This window comes from Daphnia pulicaria, chromosome 6, assembly GCF_021234035.1.
Source record: "Daphnia pulicaria isolate SC F1-1A chromosome 6, SC_F0-13Bv2, whole genome shotgun sequence".
In the NCBI taxonomy this organism is placed as follows: domain Eukaryota; kingdom Metazoa; phylum Arthropoda; class Branchiopoda; order Diplostraca; family Daphniidae; genus Daphnia; species Daphnia pulicaria.
Window position 1 is genome coordinate 15,683,525 of NC_060918.1, and position 17,390 is coordinate 15,700,914.

General features: G+C 42.1%; 1 protein-coding gene and 11 non-coding genes across 12 annotated transcripts; 2 read left to right on the forward strand and 10 right to left on the reverse strand.

Annotated features, from left to right (window-relative positions):
- Positions 1-9: 9 nt before the first annotated feature.
- Trnag-gcc lies at positions 10-80 on the reverse strand. Its single transcript has one exon. It is a non-coding gene; the product is annotated as a tRNA-Gly (tRNA).
- Positions 81-1,459: 1,379 nt separating this feature from the next.
- Trnag-gcc lies at positions 1,460-1,530 on the reverse strand. The gene has a single exon. It is a non-coding gene; the product is annotated as a tRNA-Gly (tRNA).
- Positions 1,531-1,939: 409 nt separating this feature from the next.
- Positions 1,940-2,010, reverse strand: Trnag-gcc. The gene has a single exon. It is a non-coding gene; the product is annotated as a tRNA-Gly (tRNA).
- A 1,030-nt stretch (positions 2,011-3,040) lies between these two features.
- Trnam-cau lies at positions 3,041-3,112 on the reverse strand. Its single transcript has one exon. It is a non-coding gene; the product is annotated as a tRNA-Met (tRNA).
- Positions 3,113-8,363: 5,251 nt separating this feature from the next.
- LOC124342111 lies at positions 8,364-8,891 on the reverse strand. The gene has a single exon (XM_046795081.1). It carries the CDS (start codon positions 8,889-8,891, stop codon positions 8,364-8,366), a length of 528 nt encoding a protein of 175 aa, XP_046651037.1.
- Positions 8,892-10,308: 1,417 nt separating this feature from the next.
- Trnag-gcc lies at positions 10,309-10,379 on the reverse strand. The gene has a single exon. It is a non-coding gene; the product is annotated as a tRNA-Gly (tRNA).
- Positions 10,380-11,413: 1,034 nt separating this feature from the next.
- On the reverse strand, positions 11,414-11,495 carry Trnas-cga. Its single transcript has one exon. It is a non-coding gene; the product is annotated as a tRNA-Ser (tRNA).
- A 77-nt stretch (positions 11,496-11,572) lies between these two features.
- On the reverse strand, positions 11,573-11,646 carry Trnai-aau. Its single transcript has one exon. It is a non-coding gene; the product is annotated as a tRNA-Ile (tRNA).
- A 262-nt stretch (positions 11,647-11,908) lies between these two features.
- Trnar-ucu lies at positions 11,909-11,992 on the reverse strand. Its single transcript is given in 2 exon segments — positions 11,909-11,944; positions 11,956-11,992. It is a non-coding gene; the product is annotated as a tRNA-Arg (tRNA).
- A 118-nt stretch (positions 11,993-12,110) lies between these two features.
- Trnas-uga lies at positions 12,111-12,192 on the forward strand. Its single transcript has one exon. It is a non-coding gene; the product is annotated as a tRNA-Ser (tRNA).
- Positions 12,193-16,596: 4,404 nt separating this feature from the next.
- On the forward strand, positions 16,597-16,669 carry Trnar-ccu. The gene has a single exon. It is a non-coding gene; the product is annotated as a tRNA-Arg (tRNA).
- A 635-nt stretch (positions 16,670-17,304) lies between these two features.
- Trnas-cga lies at positions 17,305-17,386 on the reverse strand. Its single transcript has one exon. It is a non-coding gene; the product is annotated as a tRNA-Ser (tRNA).
- Between the last annotated feature and the right edge of the window lie 4 nt (positions 17,387-17,390).

The window sequence follows — 17,390 nt, forward strand, 5'->3', positions numbered from 1 at the left end:
AACTAGTACTGCATCGACCGGGAATCGAACCCGGGCCGCCCACGTGGCAAGCGAGCATTCTACCACTGAACCATCGATGCGACATTGTTCATGTCTACTGTGCACAAAGAAATTTTTAGAAAATACATTGCATCATCAAAAAAACATTTGTCTAGCAGAGCGTAGTTTCGATCTACGGACCTCTGGGTTATGGGCCCAGCACGCTTCCGCTGCGCCACTCTGCTTATGTTTATTCTTTAAAAAATAGAAACTGATTCCAAAAAATTTGTACTTCTGTTGAACATTTGCGATTTCAATTTTCATAATTATCGCCTAAGATGTTAACCCACACGATTGACATGGTTTTTTTTAAAGTTACTTTTGATTTGATTCCTTAGTGACTCACGAGCTTTATGTCGCTTTGTTTTTAACAAGCGATCTCCCACTCAACCGGACCGTTTTGGTGGAGGTACTTTTCGGATCGTAATCCGGAAAAGGACTTTACAAATCCGGACTAGGTCTATTCTGTTCAGAATCGCATGGCGATTCCAATGGAATTAAGTCCGGATTTTTATCTTTTCCCGTTCACGAGATAATCACGGTTGAAAATCGTGAAATATCACGAAAACCCAAAGTCTCCCCCTCCGACTATATCGCTTTTAGCCGTATATTCGGCTTATACAAAAAAACTAATTTATACAAAATGTAGCCCTTTCATCCCTTTTTCAGAATCCAAAAGGATTTTCTATAATTCTGTAAGATGTCCGAGATATCACGATTTTCGTGATACCCCCATTTCGACATATTTTTCAAGCATTTCATTCGGCGTTGCCGATTGCCGTATATGTGCTTTTCGCCCCCTTTTCTGTCCACTCCTTCCCTTTTTCCCTGTTTCCTATGTATCAAGGCCTTGTATATCGATACAGATGGGACTTGATACATAGGAAACAATGGAAAAAGCGAAGGAGTGGGGGCGAAGTCACATATACGGAAATCGGCAACGCCGAATAAAATGCTTGAAAAATATGTCGAAATGGGGGTATCACGAAAATCGTGATATCTCGGACATCTTACAGAATTATAGAAAATCCTTTTGGATTCTGAAAAAGGGATGAAAGGGCTACATTTTGTATAAATTAGTTTTTTTGTATAAGCCGAATATACGGCTAAAAGCGATATAGTCGGAGGGGGAGACTTTGGGTTTTCGTGATATTTCACGATTTTCAACCGTGATTATCTCGTGAACGGGAAAAGATAAAAATCCGGACTTAATTCCATTGGAATCGCCATGCGATTCTGAACAGAATAGACCTAGTCCGGATTTGTAAAGTCCTTTTCCGGATTACGATCCGAAAAGTACCTCCACCAAAACGGTCCGGTTGAGTGGGAGATCGCTTGTTAAGTGATCTTCACACACGAGAATCTTATAAAACTACTCTTCTTTTACAGATATATTTCTGAGTTCTTACCAAACTAGTACTGCATCGACCGGGAATCGAACCCGGGCCGCCCACGTGGCAAGCGAGCATTCTACCACTGAACCATCGATGCGACATTGTTCACGTCTACTGTGCACAAAGAAATTTTTAGAAAATACATTGCATCATCAAAAAAACATTTGTCTAGCAGAGCGTAGTTTCGATCTACGGACCTCTGGGTTATGGGCCCAGCACGCTTCCGCTGCGCCACTCTGCTTATGTTAAATCTTTCAAAAATAGAAACTGATTCCAAAAAATTTGTACTTCTGTTGAACATTGGCGATTTCAATTTTCATAATTATCGCCTAAGATGTTAACCCACACGATTGACATGGTTTTTTTTTAAAGTTACTTTTGATTTGATTTCTTAGTGACTCACGAGCTTTATGTCGCTTTGTTTTAAGGTGATCTTCACACACGAGAAGCTTATAAAACTACTCTTCTTTTACAGAAATATTTCTGAGTTCTTACCAAACTAGTACTGCATCGACCGGGAATCGAACCCGGGCCGCCCACGTGGCAAGCGAGCATTCTACCACTGAACCATCGATGCGACGTTGTTAAAGTCTACTGTGCACAAAGAAATTTTTAGAAAATACATTGCATCATCAAAAAAACATTTGTCTAGCAGAGCGTAGTTTCGATCTACGGACCTCTGGGTTATGGGCCCAGCACGCTTCCGCTGCGCCACTCTGCTTATGTTTATTCTTTAAAAAATAGAAACTGATTCCCAAAAATGCGTTCTTCTGTTGAACATTGGCGATTTCAATTTTCATAATTATCGCCTAAGATGTTAACCCACACGATTGACATGGTTTTTTTTAAAGTTACTTTTGATTTGATTCTTTAGTGACTCACGAGCTTTATGTCGCTTTGTTTTTAGGTGATCTTCACACACGAGAATCTTATAAAACTACTCTTCTTTTACAGATATATTTCTGAGTTCTTACCAAACTAGTACTGCATCGACCGGAAAACGAACCCGGGCCGCCCACGTGGCAAACGAGCATTCTACCACTGAACCATCGATGCGACATTGTTCAAGTCTACTGTGCACAAAGCAATTTTTAGAAAATACATTGCATCATCAAAAAAACATTTGTCTAGCAGAGCGTAGTTTCGATCTACGGACCTCTGGGTTATGGGCCCAGCACGCTTCCGCTGCGGCACTCTGCTTATGTTTATTCTTTAAAAAATAGAAACTGATTCCAAAAAATGTGTACTTCTGTTGAACATTGGCGATTTCAATTTTCATAATTATCGCCTAAGATGTTAACCCACACGATTGACATGGTTTTTTTTTAAGTTACTTTTGATTTGATTCCTTAGTGACTCACGAGCTTTATGTCGCTTTGTTTTTAGGTGATCTTCACACACGAGAATCTTATAAAACTACTCTTCTTTTACAGATATATTTCTGAGTTCTTACCAAACTAGTACTGCATCGACCGGAAAACGAACCCGGGCCGCCCACGTGGCAAACGAGCATTCTACCACTGAACCATCGATGCGACATTGTTCAAGTCTACTGTGCACAAAGCAATTTTTAGAAAATACATTGCATCATCAAAAAAACATTTGTCTAGCAGAGCGTAGTTTCGATCTACGGACCTCTGGGTTATGGGCCCAGCACGCTTCCGCTGCGCCACTCTGCCTATGTTAAATCTTTCAAAAATAGAAACTGATTCCAAAAAATTTGTACTTCTGTTGAACATTGGCGATTTCAATTTTCATAATTATCGCCTAAGATGTTAAACCCACACGATTGACATGGTTTTTTCTTAAAGTTACTTTTGACTAGATTCCTTAGTGACTCACGAGCTTTATGTTGCTTTGTTTTTAGATGATCTTCAAATACGAGAATCTGATCAAACTACTCTTTTACAGAAATATTTCTGAGTTCTTACCAAACTAGTACTGTATCGACCGGGAATCGAACCCGGGCCGCCCACGTGGCAAGCGAGCATTCTACCACTGAACCATCGATGCGACATTGTTCAAGTCTACTGTGCACAAAGACATTTTTAGAAAATACATTGCATCATCAAAAAAACATTTGTCTAGCAGAGCGTAGTTTCGATCTACGGACCTCTGGGTTATGGGCCCAGCACGTTTCCGCTGCGCCACTCTGCTTATGTTTATTCTTTAAAAAATAGAAACTGATTCCAAAAAATGTGTACTTCTGTTGAACATTGGCGATTTCAATTTTCATAATTATCGCCTAAGATGTTAACCCACACGATTGACATGTTTTTTTTTAAAGTTACTTTTGATTTGATTCCTTAGTGACTCACGAGCTTTATGTCGCTTTGTTTTTAGGTGATCTTCACACACGAGAATCTTATAAAACTACTCTTTTACAGATATATTTCTGAGTTCTTACCAAACTAGTACTGCATCGACCGGAAAACGAACCCGGGCCGCCCACGTGGCAAACGAGCATTCTACCACTGAACCATCGATGCGACATTGTTCAAGTCTACTGTGCACAAAGCAATTTTTAGAAAATACATTGTATCACCAAAAAAACATTTGTCTAGCAGAGCGTAGTTTCGATCTACGGACCTCTGGGTTATGGGCCCAGCACGCTTCCGCTGCGGCACTCTGCTTGTGTTTATTCTTTAAAAAATAGAAACTGATTCCAAAAAATTTGTACTTCTGTTGAACATTGGCGATTTCAATTTTCATAATAATCGCCTAAGATGTTAAACCCACACGATTGACATGGTTTTTTATTAAAGTGATCACTTTTCTATGAAGTGAATGGTTGTAACCATATAGTCTTATATAAGACTATCAGTCTTATATAAGAATATCTGGCAACAGTGTTTCCAACACTGTAGCAGACAACTATTCACAAGCAAGTCCCGGCCGGGGAAACACGTGAAATTGTGTTACAGTCCTTCAATTTAGTGAAAATCAACATACTTGGATTAACTTGACATTGAATTCGAAGAAAAAGTGCTACTATGGCGAAACCCTTTTTCCCAAAGGACTGGGAAACTCTCACGGCAGAAGATTTGGCCACTGCCAGAGCTAGATTGGCGGGATTCATCGAGGCCGTTCCGGATCGTGAAAAAGTTCTCCGTGAGGTAATAAGAATTTTAAATGCAAATCGTTCACCTGGAAGAATTGTATGTCACTGACGGGACATGATAGGCTGCATGTAACCAGTCATGAGCCAATTAAAATTTATTAAAATTTTAGCCAACAACGACGACACGACGACGTGATATTTCATATTGCATGTCCCAGTCATGAGTATTGCATTGTCGTTTGTTTGGCTGCTGTATCTTTTACCTTTATTTTCAGCAACTAAGTTCAATTTAACCAACGCCGGATAGGCAAGTGGCGTCAAATAAATTCAAAATTTTTAATGTAGATCGAGAAAAGCATTACCTCTCCGCCGGTGCTTTAATTAGCCAACATGGGCCCGTTGCCGAAAAATGTCAGAACCTAACGTGTTTAACGAACGTTATGTCTGAGAAAATCGAATAATTTGTGGTTATGATTCCACTTATCCTTTCACTAATTGTGCTGCATGTAATAGACATGAGCCAAGACTCAACCGCATGTATTCAGCCATGGGTTGCAGTAATTGTAGATTACTTTGACGATGTTTTCCATCGATTCTTTTTTAACCTGTGAGCTGCATGTAATCAGACATGAGCCAGGACCGACCGCATGTATTCAGCCATGGGTTACAGTAATTGACAGATACTTCGACGTTGTTTTCAACCGATCTTTTTAAACTAAAGCTGCATGTAACCAGACATGAGCCGGGAATTAAACGCATGTACACAGCCATGGTTTGAGAGAATTACACCAACAGTCGGACTGCATGTAACCAGACATGAGCCAAGAGAGAAACACCACCGATCCAATCTCTGAGAAACGTTTCTATCCGATCATAGGATATAGCCAAGATCTTTAGTCATAAGATGCTTGTTTACTGTAAATATGGAATTCTCCAATGACAACAACTGTTATTTGTTTGTCTATTGCAGCAACTGGAAGCTACACAAAAGGCCCTGCTGCCTCTTCAAAATGGAATCCTTACATCAATAGCCTTGATTAATACAATGCCCGCCGGCGTCACGAAACAAGCAGCCATGAATACTCTTGCCGAGTTCCGAAAATCGGATGAATCCATGCGAGATCGCCTCTTTGTACTACAAGTGTGGCGCAAATACGATCAAGAAACTGCCGACAAGCTTGCACGACGAAAGGCTGGTGAGTTCCTGGACCCGGAACTGGCAAAGGTGTTGGAAGAGCGGGAGAAGAAGATGGACCGCGAGAAACGTGAACGTGAGAGAGAAAAAGAGAGACACGGCAGCCGATCAAAACGCTACAAAGGTGGCGCATCCTACCACGGCGACTACTCTTTAAGCCGATCGGATCATGGACCCTACCAATCTACCGGACGTGGTGGCAACGGACACGGTGGTGGTGGCTATGGACACGGAGGTCGAGGTGGGAACACGAGAGACGGAAAACGACCAGACAAGTCGGAATTCAAATGTCATCTCTGCGGGCAACCGGGACATTTTTTCAAACAATGTCCAAAGCAACACAAGTAAACATTCCGCTGTCTACTACTAATGAGTCAATAAACAATAAATGTGTTGTACAGGAGACTTATACGGAATTTTTTATTATTTGTGTTCAACTACTGCAGTGAACTGGTAGACACTGGTGCCTCTGACACTGGACGGCATGTTGCTGAGGCAGACAGCCCGAGGCCAGACGAGAGTTTTGCTCAACAAAAGAGCACTCCTGTGATAGAGTTCTATCCTGGTTCAATCCATTCAGAAGATGTCAGGGCTTTCTGGCAGAATGACCTACAGGCCGGTGAATGGGTTATGGACGTATTAACCCAGGGATATGTAATCCCTTTCGTTGAATCACCTCCAGCTTACGAGGAGGCCAACAACAAATCGGCTCTGCAAGATATGCCTTTTGTTATTCAAGCGGTCGCTGAACTTCAAAAACGTGGAGTTATTGAGTTCAGAGACAAGAAGCCGCTCTGCGTATCTCCTTTAACGGTATCAAAGAAATTCGGCCGAGACGGTATAACCAAAAACAGACTCTGTTGGGACGGGTCCAGATGTGTCAACTTGTATGTAAAGGAACAAAAAGTTGTGCTCTCCCATCTTCGGAGGTCGTTGGAGATAACAAGAGAAGGGGACTTCCAAGTGACGTACGATCTCAAGGCGGCCTACCATCACGTCCGGATTCACCCGTCACAAACAAAGTATTTAGGTGCTGCCATACCAAAACCAGACGGTGGTAAACAGTATTTTGTCTTCTTATACCTTCCCTTCGGACTGTCCTCAGCTGTACACTGTCTGACAAAGCTCTTCAAACCTGTGAACTCCTATATTCACGAAAGGGGGATTCGACATTCAATTTATCTGGACGACGGCAGGATCGTCGCAGAAACAAAGTGCAAAGCAGAAGATCAACGTACGTTCGTCTACAAAGTTCTAAAATCTTCGGGATGGATACTGGAAGTCGAAAAATCCGACAAAGACGGAGATGCTAACCAGTCCAAGGAATACCTCGGATTCATTATCGACACTGCCAGCATGACAGTCCGTCTTCAGGAAGCCAAGAAACAACGCATACTACAACAAGTTTCGGAGACGATCTCACACGGATCAAAATCGTTTCCAGCCAAAGAATTAGCCGGAACTATCGGGAAAATAGTAGCAACGGAACCGGCACTAGGGCCGATAGTTGTAATAGCAGCCAGGGCTTCTTACGCAGTTTTAGAGGAGGCCACACAACGGAGAGGATGGAATTCGTCGTTGGTGATGAGTAAAGAAGCTCAAGACGGCTTACAATTCTTCGTCGACAATTGCTCAAAATTTGAGAATTCCCCCATTCGATCGGCGGCTACTGAAATTTCTGTCCTGTCCATCATCGGACCGCCCAGTTCATTCATGAAATCTAGTTTCGTCGCTAATCATGTGCGCACAAACGAAGAAAAAATCTGGGCCAGCGACGCGTCCGGATATGCAACCTGTGCCTACTCAATTAAAGGAGATCACCTTTATTTCCGTGGAATTTTAAACGAAGACGAAAGAATGTTGTCTTCCGGTCACCGAGAACTACTGGCTGTCGCAAAAACAATGGAATATTATGAACAAACAGGCACGTTCACCACCAAGGCCACCAACATCTATTGGCTCACTGACAGCCAAAACTTGGTGACTTTTTTGACAAAAGGATCGGGAAAATGTCACATCCAAAAGGATGTTTTTCAAATAATGATTCGTTGCAAGAGACTTAACACCAGAATTATCCCAATCCATCTACTACGAGACGACCCCCGAATTAAGATAGCAGACGATGGTTCAAAGACGACTGACACGGACAATTGGCAAGTCGATGACCAAACTTTCCAAAGGAACAGGACAAGATTTAAATTCACCATCGATCTATTCGCTTCCGACCGCAATTCAAAATGCCAACGTTTCTATTCCAATTTCTTTTGTCCTGGTACGTCAGGCATTGACGCTTTTTCCCATTCGTGGGATGACGAAGTGGCTTGGATCTGTCCACCAATACAGGAGATCATCAGAATTGTTAGACGATTAAAGACTTCAAGAACTACTGGAATTTTGTTCGTACCGAAATGGAAAACGGCGGATTACTGGGTGGAAATCTTTAACAATGAAGGCAGACTTCTTTGGCCTTTTAACTACATGGAAACCTGTAGGCCTTTCATCATTCAAGGAACTTACAATCCACATTCTCCATTTGCAGAGAAAACCAAATTTGAATTTCTTCAACTTTGTTTTAACTCACGTCTGTAGGACCAAACAATGTTTCGATTAAATAAATGACGAAACGGCGAATGTGACAAAGACTGCCAGTTACCTTAATTATTATTTGTACAACTCAAACTTTCTTTTGCAACAACTCCGACATAGAGAGACGACTTGGGATGGAGAGATCAACATATTTGGCGGGCATTGCATCGGAACGCCACCCTCCCAGACGTTTCAGCTGTTTGTCAGTAGCTCCATGAGCTGCTGCTGTAGTCGCTCCACCTCTCTTTCCAGAATGCTCACCGTAGAGTTTCTCGTCGTAACCCAACAAGTTCATCAACTTCTTCAGGTCAGTCAAAGCCCCACTGTACGGTACAGATTTGGCAGGATTTGGGGAATTTTTGGCAGTACACAAAGGAACGAGATAACCATCGTAGGAAAGGCCAAGGAATCGGAAATAGTTCAACGTAAGCTGAACAGGACAGCGTTTAACGTCTGGATTTGAGGCTACTACACGCTCACCACCCTCGGTATACTGGTCGTTCTTCCCACCTTTGAATAAAATCCTCAGATGGGGCGAAGGGTCCGTGACGTAGTTGACGTCTTTTCTACAAAGCTTGACGATGTCGCTAAACCTTCCGAGAGTGTGATACTCCATCGAGATCCTCCATACTGTTCTCCACAGAACAACAGACGCCCGCAGTCCGTCTCTTCCATGTTGAGTTTGGTAGAGGTGGGCTTGTCCAGAATTTCTTCAGTAATTGGCAATTTGGCAGCACGAGTCTGTGGATGTTCATTACGAAACCCACGAAACAAAGTGGATATTGTTTCATGAGTTGTCGGCGACGGCAGCATACGAATCCGGTGCTCATTAGCAATGGCAGCACTCAGCATAACAACCTTGGAATAGGACTGGTCCCGCATCATCACGAGGGATAGACAAGCGGCCAAATGCTCATGACCAACCCCAAACTCTGGTACTTGGTTTCGGCAGCAAAAATCACGCCAGATTCCGTACACGCGGTCGTACTATGGGATCGAAGGGAAGCATGTTTTCACTGGCATACAACTACAAGTAATGAACGAAGGAATACCTGCTGCTTTGTTGAGCTTCGTACGGATTTCGACAGATAATGCTGAGCGGCTTCAAGACCCAAAGACAACTCGGATTTCTGACCCTGGGCAGTTGACACGATATCTAGACTTTGGCTCTCCATTTTCTATACTACAGATTCGGACAGTACCGCTCACGAAATAACAGCAGCCGATGGTACTTTAAGACCGATGTTGCCTCGTATATGTTTTTTATTCTCATATAGGCATCATACCAAATCGATTGCCTCAATTTAGTTCCATTTGCTTGCCACTTTTATTTCAGAGGGTTACAGGCACTAATCACCTGGTATCTGGAATGAAGTGTTAGGGGTTTGTATGACCCAACCGCTTGCTTGGAACCTAATTATTTGATAGAGTATACAGTAGTATACAGTAAGGTACAGTAGTGAACGTAAGAGAAAAGTGTACTTTTCAAACGTGTTAACATTGAAAAGTGATCACTTTTCTATGAAGTGAATGGTTGTAACCATATAGTCTTATATAAGACTATCAGTCTTATATAAGACTATCTGGCAACAGTGTTTCCAACACTATAGCAGACAACTATTCACAAGCAAGTCCCGGCCGGGGAAACACGTGAAATTGTCCCACCCACCCACCCTCAGGAGTGCTACGCACTGAGTGTTGGAACCAGAGGGTTACAGAACCAATTCAGAGGGTTACAGGCACTAATCACCTGGTATCTGGAATGAAGTGTTAGGGGTTTGTATGACCCAACCGCTTGCTTGGAACCTAATTATTTGATAGAGTATACAGTAGTATACAGTAAAGGTACAGTAGTGAACGTAAGAGAAAAGTGTACTTTTCAAACGTGTTAACATTGAAAAGTTACTTTTGACTAGATTCCTTAGTGACTCACGAGCTTTATGTTGCTTTGTTTTTAGATGATCTTCAAATACGAGAATCTGATCAAACTACTCTTTTGCAGAAATATTTCTGAGTTCTTACCAAACTAGTACTGCATCGACCGGGAATCGAACCCGGGCCGCCCACGTGGCAAGCGAGCATTCTACCACTGAACCATCGATGCGACATTGTTCAAGTCTACTGTGCACAAAGAAATTTTTAGAAAATACATTGCATCATCAAAAAAACATTTGTCTAGCAGAGCGTAGTTTCGATCTACGGACCTCTGGGTTATGGGCCCAGCACGCTTCCGCTGCGCCACTCTGCTTATATTTATTCTTTCAAAAATAGAAACTGATTTCAAAAAATTTGTACTTCTGTTGAACATTGGCGATTTCAATTTTCATAATTATCGCCTAAGATGTTAACCCACACGATTGACATGGTTTTTTTTAAAGTTACTTTTGATTTGATTCCTTAGTGACTCACGAGCTTTATGTCGCTTTGTTTTTAGGTGATCTTCACACACGAGAATCTTATAAAACTACTCTTCTTTTACAGATATATTTCTGAGTTCTTACCAAACTAGTACTGCATCGACCGGAAAACGAACCCGGGCCGCCCACGTGGCAAACGAGCATTCTACCACTGAACCATCGATGCGACATTGTTCAAGTCTACTGTGCACAAAGAAATTTTTAGAAAATACATTGCATCATCAAAAAAACATTTGTCTAGCAGAGCGTAGTTTCGATCTACGGACCTCTGGGTTATGGGCCCAGCACGCTTCCGCTGCGCCACTCTGCTTATGTTTATTATTTCAAAAATAGAAACTGATTTCAAAAAATTTGTACTTCTGTTGAACATTGGCGATTTCAATTTTCATAATTATCGCCTAAGATGTTAACCCACACGATTGACATGGTTTTTTTTAAAGTTACTTTTGATTTGATTCCTTAGTGACTCACGAGCTTTATGTCGCTTTGTTTTTAGGTGATCTTCACACACGAGAAACTTATAAAACTACTCTTTTACAGATATATTTCTGAGTTCTTACCAAACTAGTACTGCATCGACCGGGAAACGAACCCGGGCCGCCCTCGTGGCAAACGAGCATTCTACCACTTAACCATCGATGCGACATTGTTCGACTGAACTCGACGCGTTCTAAGCGACGAGCCAATGGTTAGTTACATTTACAAATAAAATGCCACGAAACGCAGATAGTAGGATTCGAACCTACGCTCCAAGATGGAAACTGACTTCGAGTCAGTCGCCTTAACCACTCGGCCATATCTGCATTCACTACTTTAGCAAAATATTTCGAATTTATCAGTACCTTTTTAGAGTGGAAAATATTTAATGAAAGAATCATAGTGGCCCGTAAGAGGATCGAACTCATGACCTCCGCGTTATTAGCACGGCGCTCTAACCAACTGAGCTAACAGGCCAATATTCTTAATATATTAATCAAAGGTTCATTCATCATCAGTTAGGTATACTCTGTGTGTCTTTAGAGAGAATGAATTAAGATATCTACCAAGCAAGGCTATATCAGCAGCCAATTTCAATCGTCACTGTGAAGGCAATGCAAGCCAGTGATATTCATTGAGTGTTCGAGATATATTTGTAGTTTTATTGATCTGACATGATTCCCCATGGTTTGTGGTTAACTACTACTCATCATGAACTAATAGTTTCGTCATATGCTATTAATCGTGGCGGGACTCGAACCCGCAATTTTCGGATAACTACTTTCATAGAAGTCCGACGCCTTATCCATTAGGCCACACGACCTACACTTAAAAAAAGTGCTAGGATTTTGCATGTCTCATTTAACCTGCTCTTCAGTAAGGTCAAACGGAAATATTGGTGAACCAATAAATATTATTACTAGATTGTCTGACAATTCGGGGCAGTTGTGGCCGAGTGGTTAAGGCGATAGACTTGAAATCTATTCCTCTCTGAGGGCGTAGGTTCGAACCCTACCAACTGCGGTGAATTGCCATTTGATTCACATGCTAGTATTTTCTAGTGGAACAACTCATTTTCAATCGTTTACTAATATCTCAAATTTACGCATGATTACAAATATGAACTGTGCAGTCATGGGTATCCTAGGTCCCGGGATCTATCTCGAAACCGTGGAGCCATGACCTGTCACTTGGCGTTTCCAGAAACGTGTCTATTTTTCAGAACCAGTGCCGAAATGCATTATGGCGGTCTTTGAGTGTAGTTTACAAACACAAAATGTAGTCAGAGACAAATTGTAGAAAATATATATTAGAACTAAGAATAATGAACGCATGCATTTGATAGAAAAGGGAGTTTAATACCAAAGTAACACACACTTCACAAATGATCACTTGAGACAATACTTATACGTCGAAACGCGGCTGGAGTAGAAACAAGAAGAAGTGTAGAACGTCACATAGCAGACGAAGGAAACTTTGACAAGAATTGGGAGAGATAGGTTTTGGCAACAATGGGGTTCAGCAACAGAGTTGGGGTAACGCTTGAATTGAAAAACACAACACGTCCCTCAAGTCAAGCGTGCAGCAACTAAGGCAAAGAACTGCGTCCCTCGAGTGCACTACTCTGGTAGCTCATGAATGTTGAGATCGTTCCGCAATTTTTCGAATCTTGGGACAGCGAGGGCCTTTGTGAAAATATCCGCAAGTTGGGATTCAGTCTCGATGTAGGAGATGTTGATCCGTCCTTCCTGCTGAGCATCTCGTACGAAGAAGAAACGCACATCCATGTGTTTCGTGCGCTGGTGAAAGACAGGATCGTGGATTAGTGCGATTGCACCTTGATTGTCACACCGCAAGGGTGTTGCTGATTCGATGGCTCCTAGTTCTAGGTGGAGGCGTTTGAGCCAGATTCCTTCTTTTGTACTTTCCGCCGCTGAGATGAATTCTGCTTCTGTTGTAGAAAGGGCTACGCACGTTTGGCGTCGACTGAACCATGAGACGGCGCCATTGTAGAGAAGGAAGACGGCTCCTGACGTAGATTTTCTACTTTCCAGGTCGCCAGCATAGTCCGAGTCACAGTAACCACATAACTCGCTGCTCCCACCGCCGAATAGTAGTCCGAAGTTGATTGTCTTTTTGAGGTAAGCTAGAATGCGCTTCAAGGCCTTCCAGTGTTCCAGGCCAGGATTCTGTGAGTATCTGGAGACCTGGCCAACCGCGTAAGCGATATCAGGCCTTGTGAGATGTGTGAGATGCATTAATGATCCAATGCATTCCATGAAGGGAATGTTGGCCATTTCTTCCTTCTCCTCTTCGTTTTTTGGACTCATTTGTGGCGATAGTTTGACACATGGGTCCGCAGGGATTGCAAGAGGGTTACAGCTGCTCATGTTGAATCGTTCTAGGATTTTCTTGACATACTCTGGTTGGGAGAGATGAATGGTTCCAAGAGATCGGTTGCGATTCATGTCGATTCCTATGAAGCGATCTGCGGGGAGGGATCGTACTTCAAACTCTTTGCCCAGAAATTCCACTATGTCTGTGAGGGCTGATTGGATGTTGCTTAAGATGAGTCCGTCATCAACGTATAGGATGAATATGGTAAGTTCTTCATCGGTCTCCCCCGGACGGAGGTGACGGTAATATACGCAGGGGTCCGCTTGACTTCTTTTCAATCCAAATTTGATGAGGAATTCGTTGAACTTGATGTTCCAGACCCTCGAAGCTTGTTTCAGACCATAAATGCTTTTATTAAGGCGGCAAACTTCTTGTTCCCTACCTGGGACTACGAAACCTTCGGGCTGCTGCATGTAGATTTCTTCGTCTAGTATGCCATACAAGAACGCTGTTTTCACATCAAGTTGGATCATCTCTAGGTTTTTTGCTGCGGCGATGGACAGGATAAGACGTAGTGAATAGTTCTTGGCTACGGGTGCGTAGGTGTCGGTGTAGTCCAGTCCGAACACTTGCGAGTACCCTTTGATGACGAATCGGGCTTTATATCTAGGAGCTGTGGTCTTGAATCCAGGTTTGAATGTCATCACCCATTTGTTGACATAGCCTCCTCGCGTTCCATGTAGATATCCTCTTCCTCGACCTCTTCCTCGACCTCTTCCACCACCACCGGCGGCAAATGCTTCTTCAGTTGGGGCTTCTGTCCTTTGATAGGACTTAACCACGCTTTCTTCACATAGGAGACGTTGAAGTAAGTGGTCGAGTGTTCGATCTGCTGCTGGAACGGCAGCCCATACTGATCTTACAATGCGATAGGTTTCTGGCAGTGTCGCTAAAGCTTTTGACACTAGTTGGATGTCGCTGAGGGGCTGATCTCGCTCTTTCAGTTTGTCAGCAGTGTTGGATAGCTTTTGTATGTGAGTACGCATGTCATCACCTGCAGTGTATGAGAAGTCATAGTAATTTTGCCACAGTAGGTGTAGATGCTCTTCTGTGTGTAGCTGATAATGCAGATTGAGTTTTGTCCACATCTGGGCTGCATTCAAACCGGGAGTGTACAGGTTTTGCTTCATCTCCCTTGTAATAGTTGCCATAATGCAATTGCGAGCTAGCACGTCCTTCTTTTTCCATTGTCTTATCTCCGTCTCATTCGTGATATCTCCATCATCATCATAGTCCTGTATAAAAAAATAAGGAAAAATAAATGAGTGCTGTTGGTTATCTTAGGTAGACATTGGTAGTTAAGTAATAACATAAAAAAAAATCAATTGCTTAGGCAATGAGGGGAGTCTAATGAACCTATGTTCTAAACCAATATATCTGCGTGAGCAATGTAAGAGTAAATAAGAGATAATCAATCATGAATGTTTCTCCTTCAATTGCGTGAGCAATGAATAATAAAAAAATAAAAGGAAAGAATCCTTTCCCAATAAAAAGGGATTGCGTGAGCAATGTTAGAGTGAATATGAGATAATCAATCATGAATGATTCTCCTTAGATTGCGTGAGCAATGAATAGTAAAAGAATAAAAAGGAAATAATCCTTTCCAAAGAAAAGGATTGCGTGAGCAATGTATGCAGTAGACGCTCTCACATGTGAGATTGGTCCACACTTGCAGGATAAAAGCATACAACTTAAAAGCATGTGTGAACGATGAGCAACCATGTGCTCTGGAATGAGGATTGTCTGCGAGAAAGAAAATAAAAATGTTTCTGTGAAAGTTTACCTCATCTGGACATAGTTCTAGTCCTAACACCACGTCAGCAATGTCCAGATTCTGAAAACACAGGTCAATCTCATAATTCCATTCACGATGGTTCGTCCCATCAAACTTGGGTACGTGGGACACTGCTCTCATGGAATTATCTGGTACAGCATGCTCTGCCATTCTAAATTTGGATGCAGCACAATGTACCTGGGCCCATAACCTGTAGAAAATATATATTAGAACTAAGAATAATGAACGCATGCATTTGATAGAAAAGGGAGTTTAATACCAAAGTAACACACACTTCACAAATGATCACTTGAGACAATACTTATACGTCGAAACGCGGCTGGAGTAGAAACAAGAAGAAGTGTAGAACGTCACATAGCAGACGAAGGAAACTTTGACAAGAATTGGGAGAGATAGGTTTTGGCAACAATGGGGTTCAGCAACAGAGTTGGGGTAACGCTTGAATTGAAAAACACAACACAAATTATAGGATGAAAGAATGTGTACCCATTTTGTTTACGAAGAATAGAAAAACGTCCGTACTTCGGTCCGTAAAAGATCTATAAGCAATCGTAAAATTTAAAAATGAACTCGAACGGAAAACTATTGCAATACCAATTATTAAGCCCGGTTAGCTCAGACGGTAGAGCGCGGGACTTTTAATCCTGAGGTCAAGGGTTCAAGTCCTTTATCGGGCGGCTAGTCTTTTGATTTTAGTTAGTATTGTTGGTTTTCCACCATTTATTATCAAGTTAATATCGTTTGAATTGAATTAATATCGTTGAATCACCATTTATTATCAAGTTAATATCGTTTGAAATCATTCACCATTATGGGCAGAATTCATAGATGTTCATAGACGACAACACGAGTTCTCATGGTGTTTCTTTATGTTAATTCCTACGATGTAGAGAAAGTGCGAACCAAAAGGAAGTACATTCGGATATAGGTCGTGGAACATACACAAACAATGAAATGAGATAGTGAGAAAGAGTATCCCTCATTGTGAGAGTAGAAAGCCTTGATATTTGATACAACTAATTGCAATAGTAAATGTATGTCCAGTTATAGAACTCGAAAGCTGTAAATAGAGTTTGTAGTTAAGATTATTCAAAAAACCTGGTTTTCAAGATTGAGACGATGTCCACAGACGGTAATCGCTGTATGTTTATATAACATGGGACGTTTGGCTATCTTCTAGGAAAAACCTTTGCAATATAACGTCATTCCTTGAATAGGAGATTCAATATTACTCAGCCTTTGTGGCCTAATGGATAAGGCACCGGCCTCCTAAGCCGGGGATTGCGAGTTCGAGTCTCGCCAGAGGTAGCGAGCAACCGAAACTATAATTATCGAAAATCGTCGTTAAATTGGCAATTACTTGTCTTTTGTTTTACTGTTTTCAAGCAAAAATTTTCATTGGTCCAAGTGTTGGGAAATCGCTGAAATGACATGCTTAAACTTGGAAACCTTTGCCAGTGACAATTACTTGGCAGCGGAACTTATTCTGCTGTTTTACAGGTGAACTCTGACTCTCTCATCCTTCTCTGCCGTCTTCACTGGTTCCTGGAGCAACAACGCGCTGAATTCAAGACGCTGGTCATGATGGTAAGGTGCATTCTCGGCAACGTGTAATTGTTGTCTCTCATCTACTTTTAGAAACTATCTAAACCTGGCCTACGATCACAGACCTCGACTTCGATGGACCTGACTGTTCTTACTACTCGTACGGACCATTGTTGAGAGCATGCCTTATCCAGGGTCACCCCGTTGCTTAGTTTGTCTTGTCTTGTCCAGGGCCATCACATATGCTAAAGACCTAAAGACCTTTCGTTCTTCTCTCACTGTGTACTCCCCTACTGATTTTAAACTTGGATGTTCTCCCAAAAAATGACTAGAAATAACTTCTGGCGTCACTTGATCAAATGTTGTGTAGTTACATTTACAAGTAAAATGCCACAAAACGCAGATAGTAGGATTCGAACCTACGCTCCAAGATGGAAACTGATTTCGAGTCAGTCGCCTTAACCACTCGGCCATATCTGCATTC

Coding starts and splice junctions, on each gene's coding strand:
- LOC124342111 (XM_046795081.1), bottom strand. CDS start 8,891: ATGGAGTATCACACTCTCGGAAGGTTTAGCGACATCGTCAAGCTTTGT.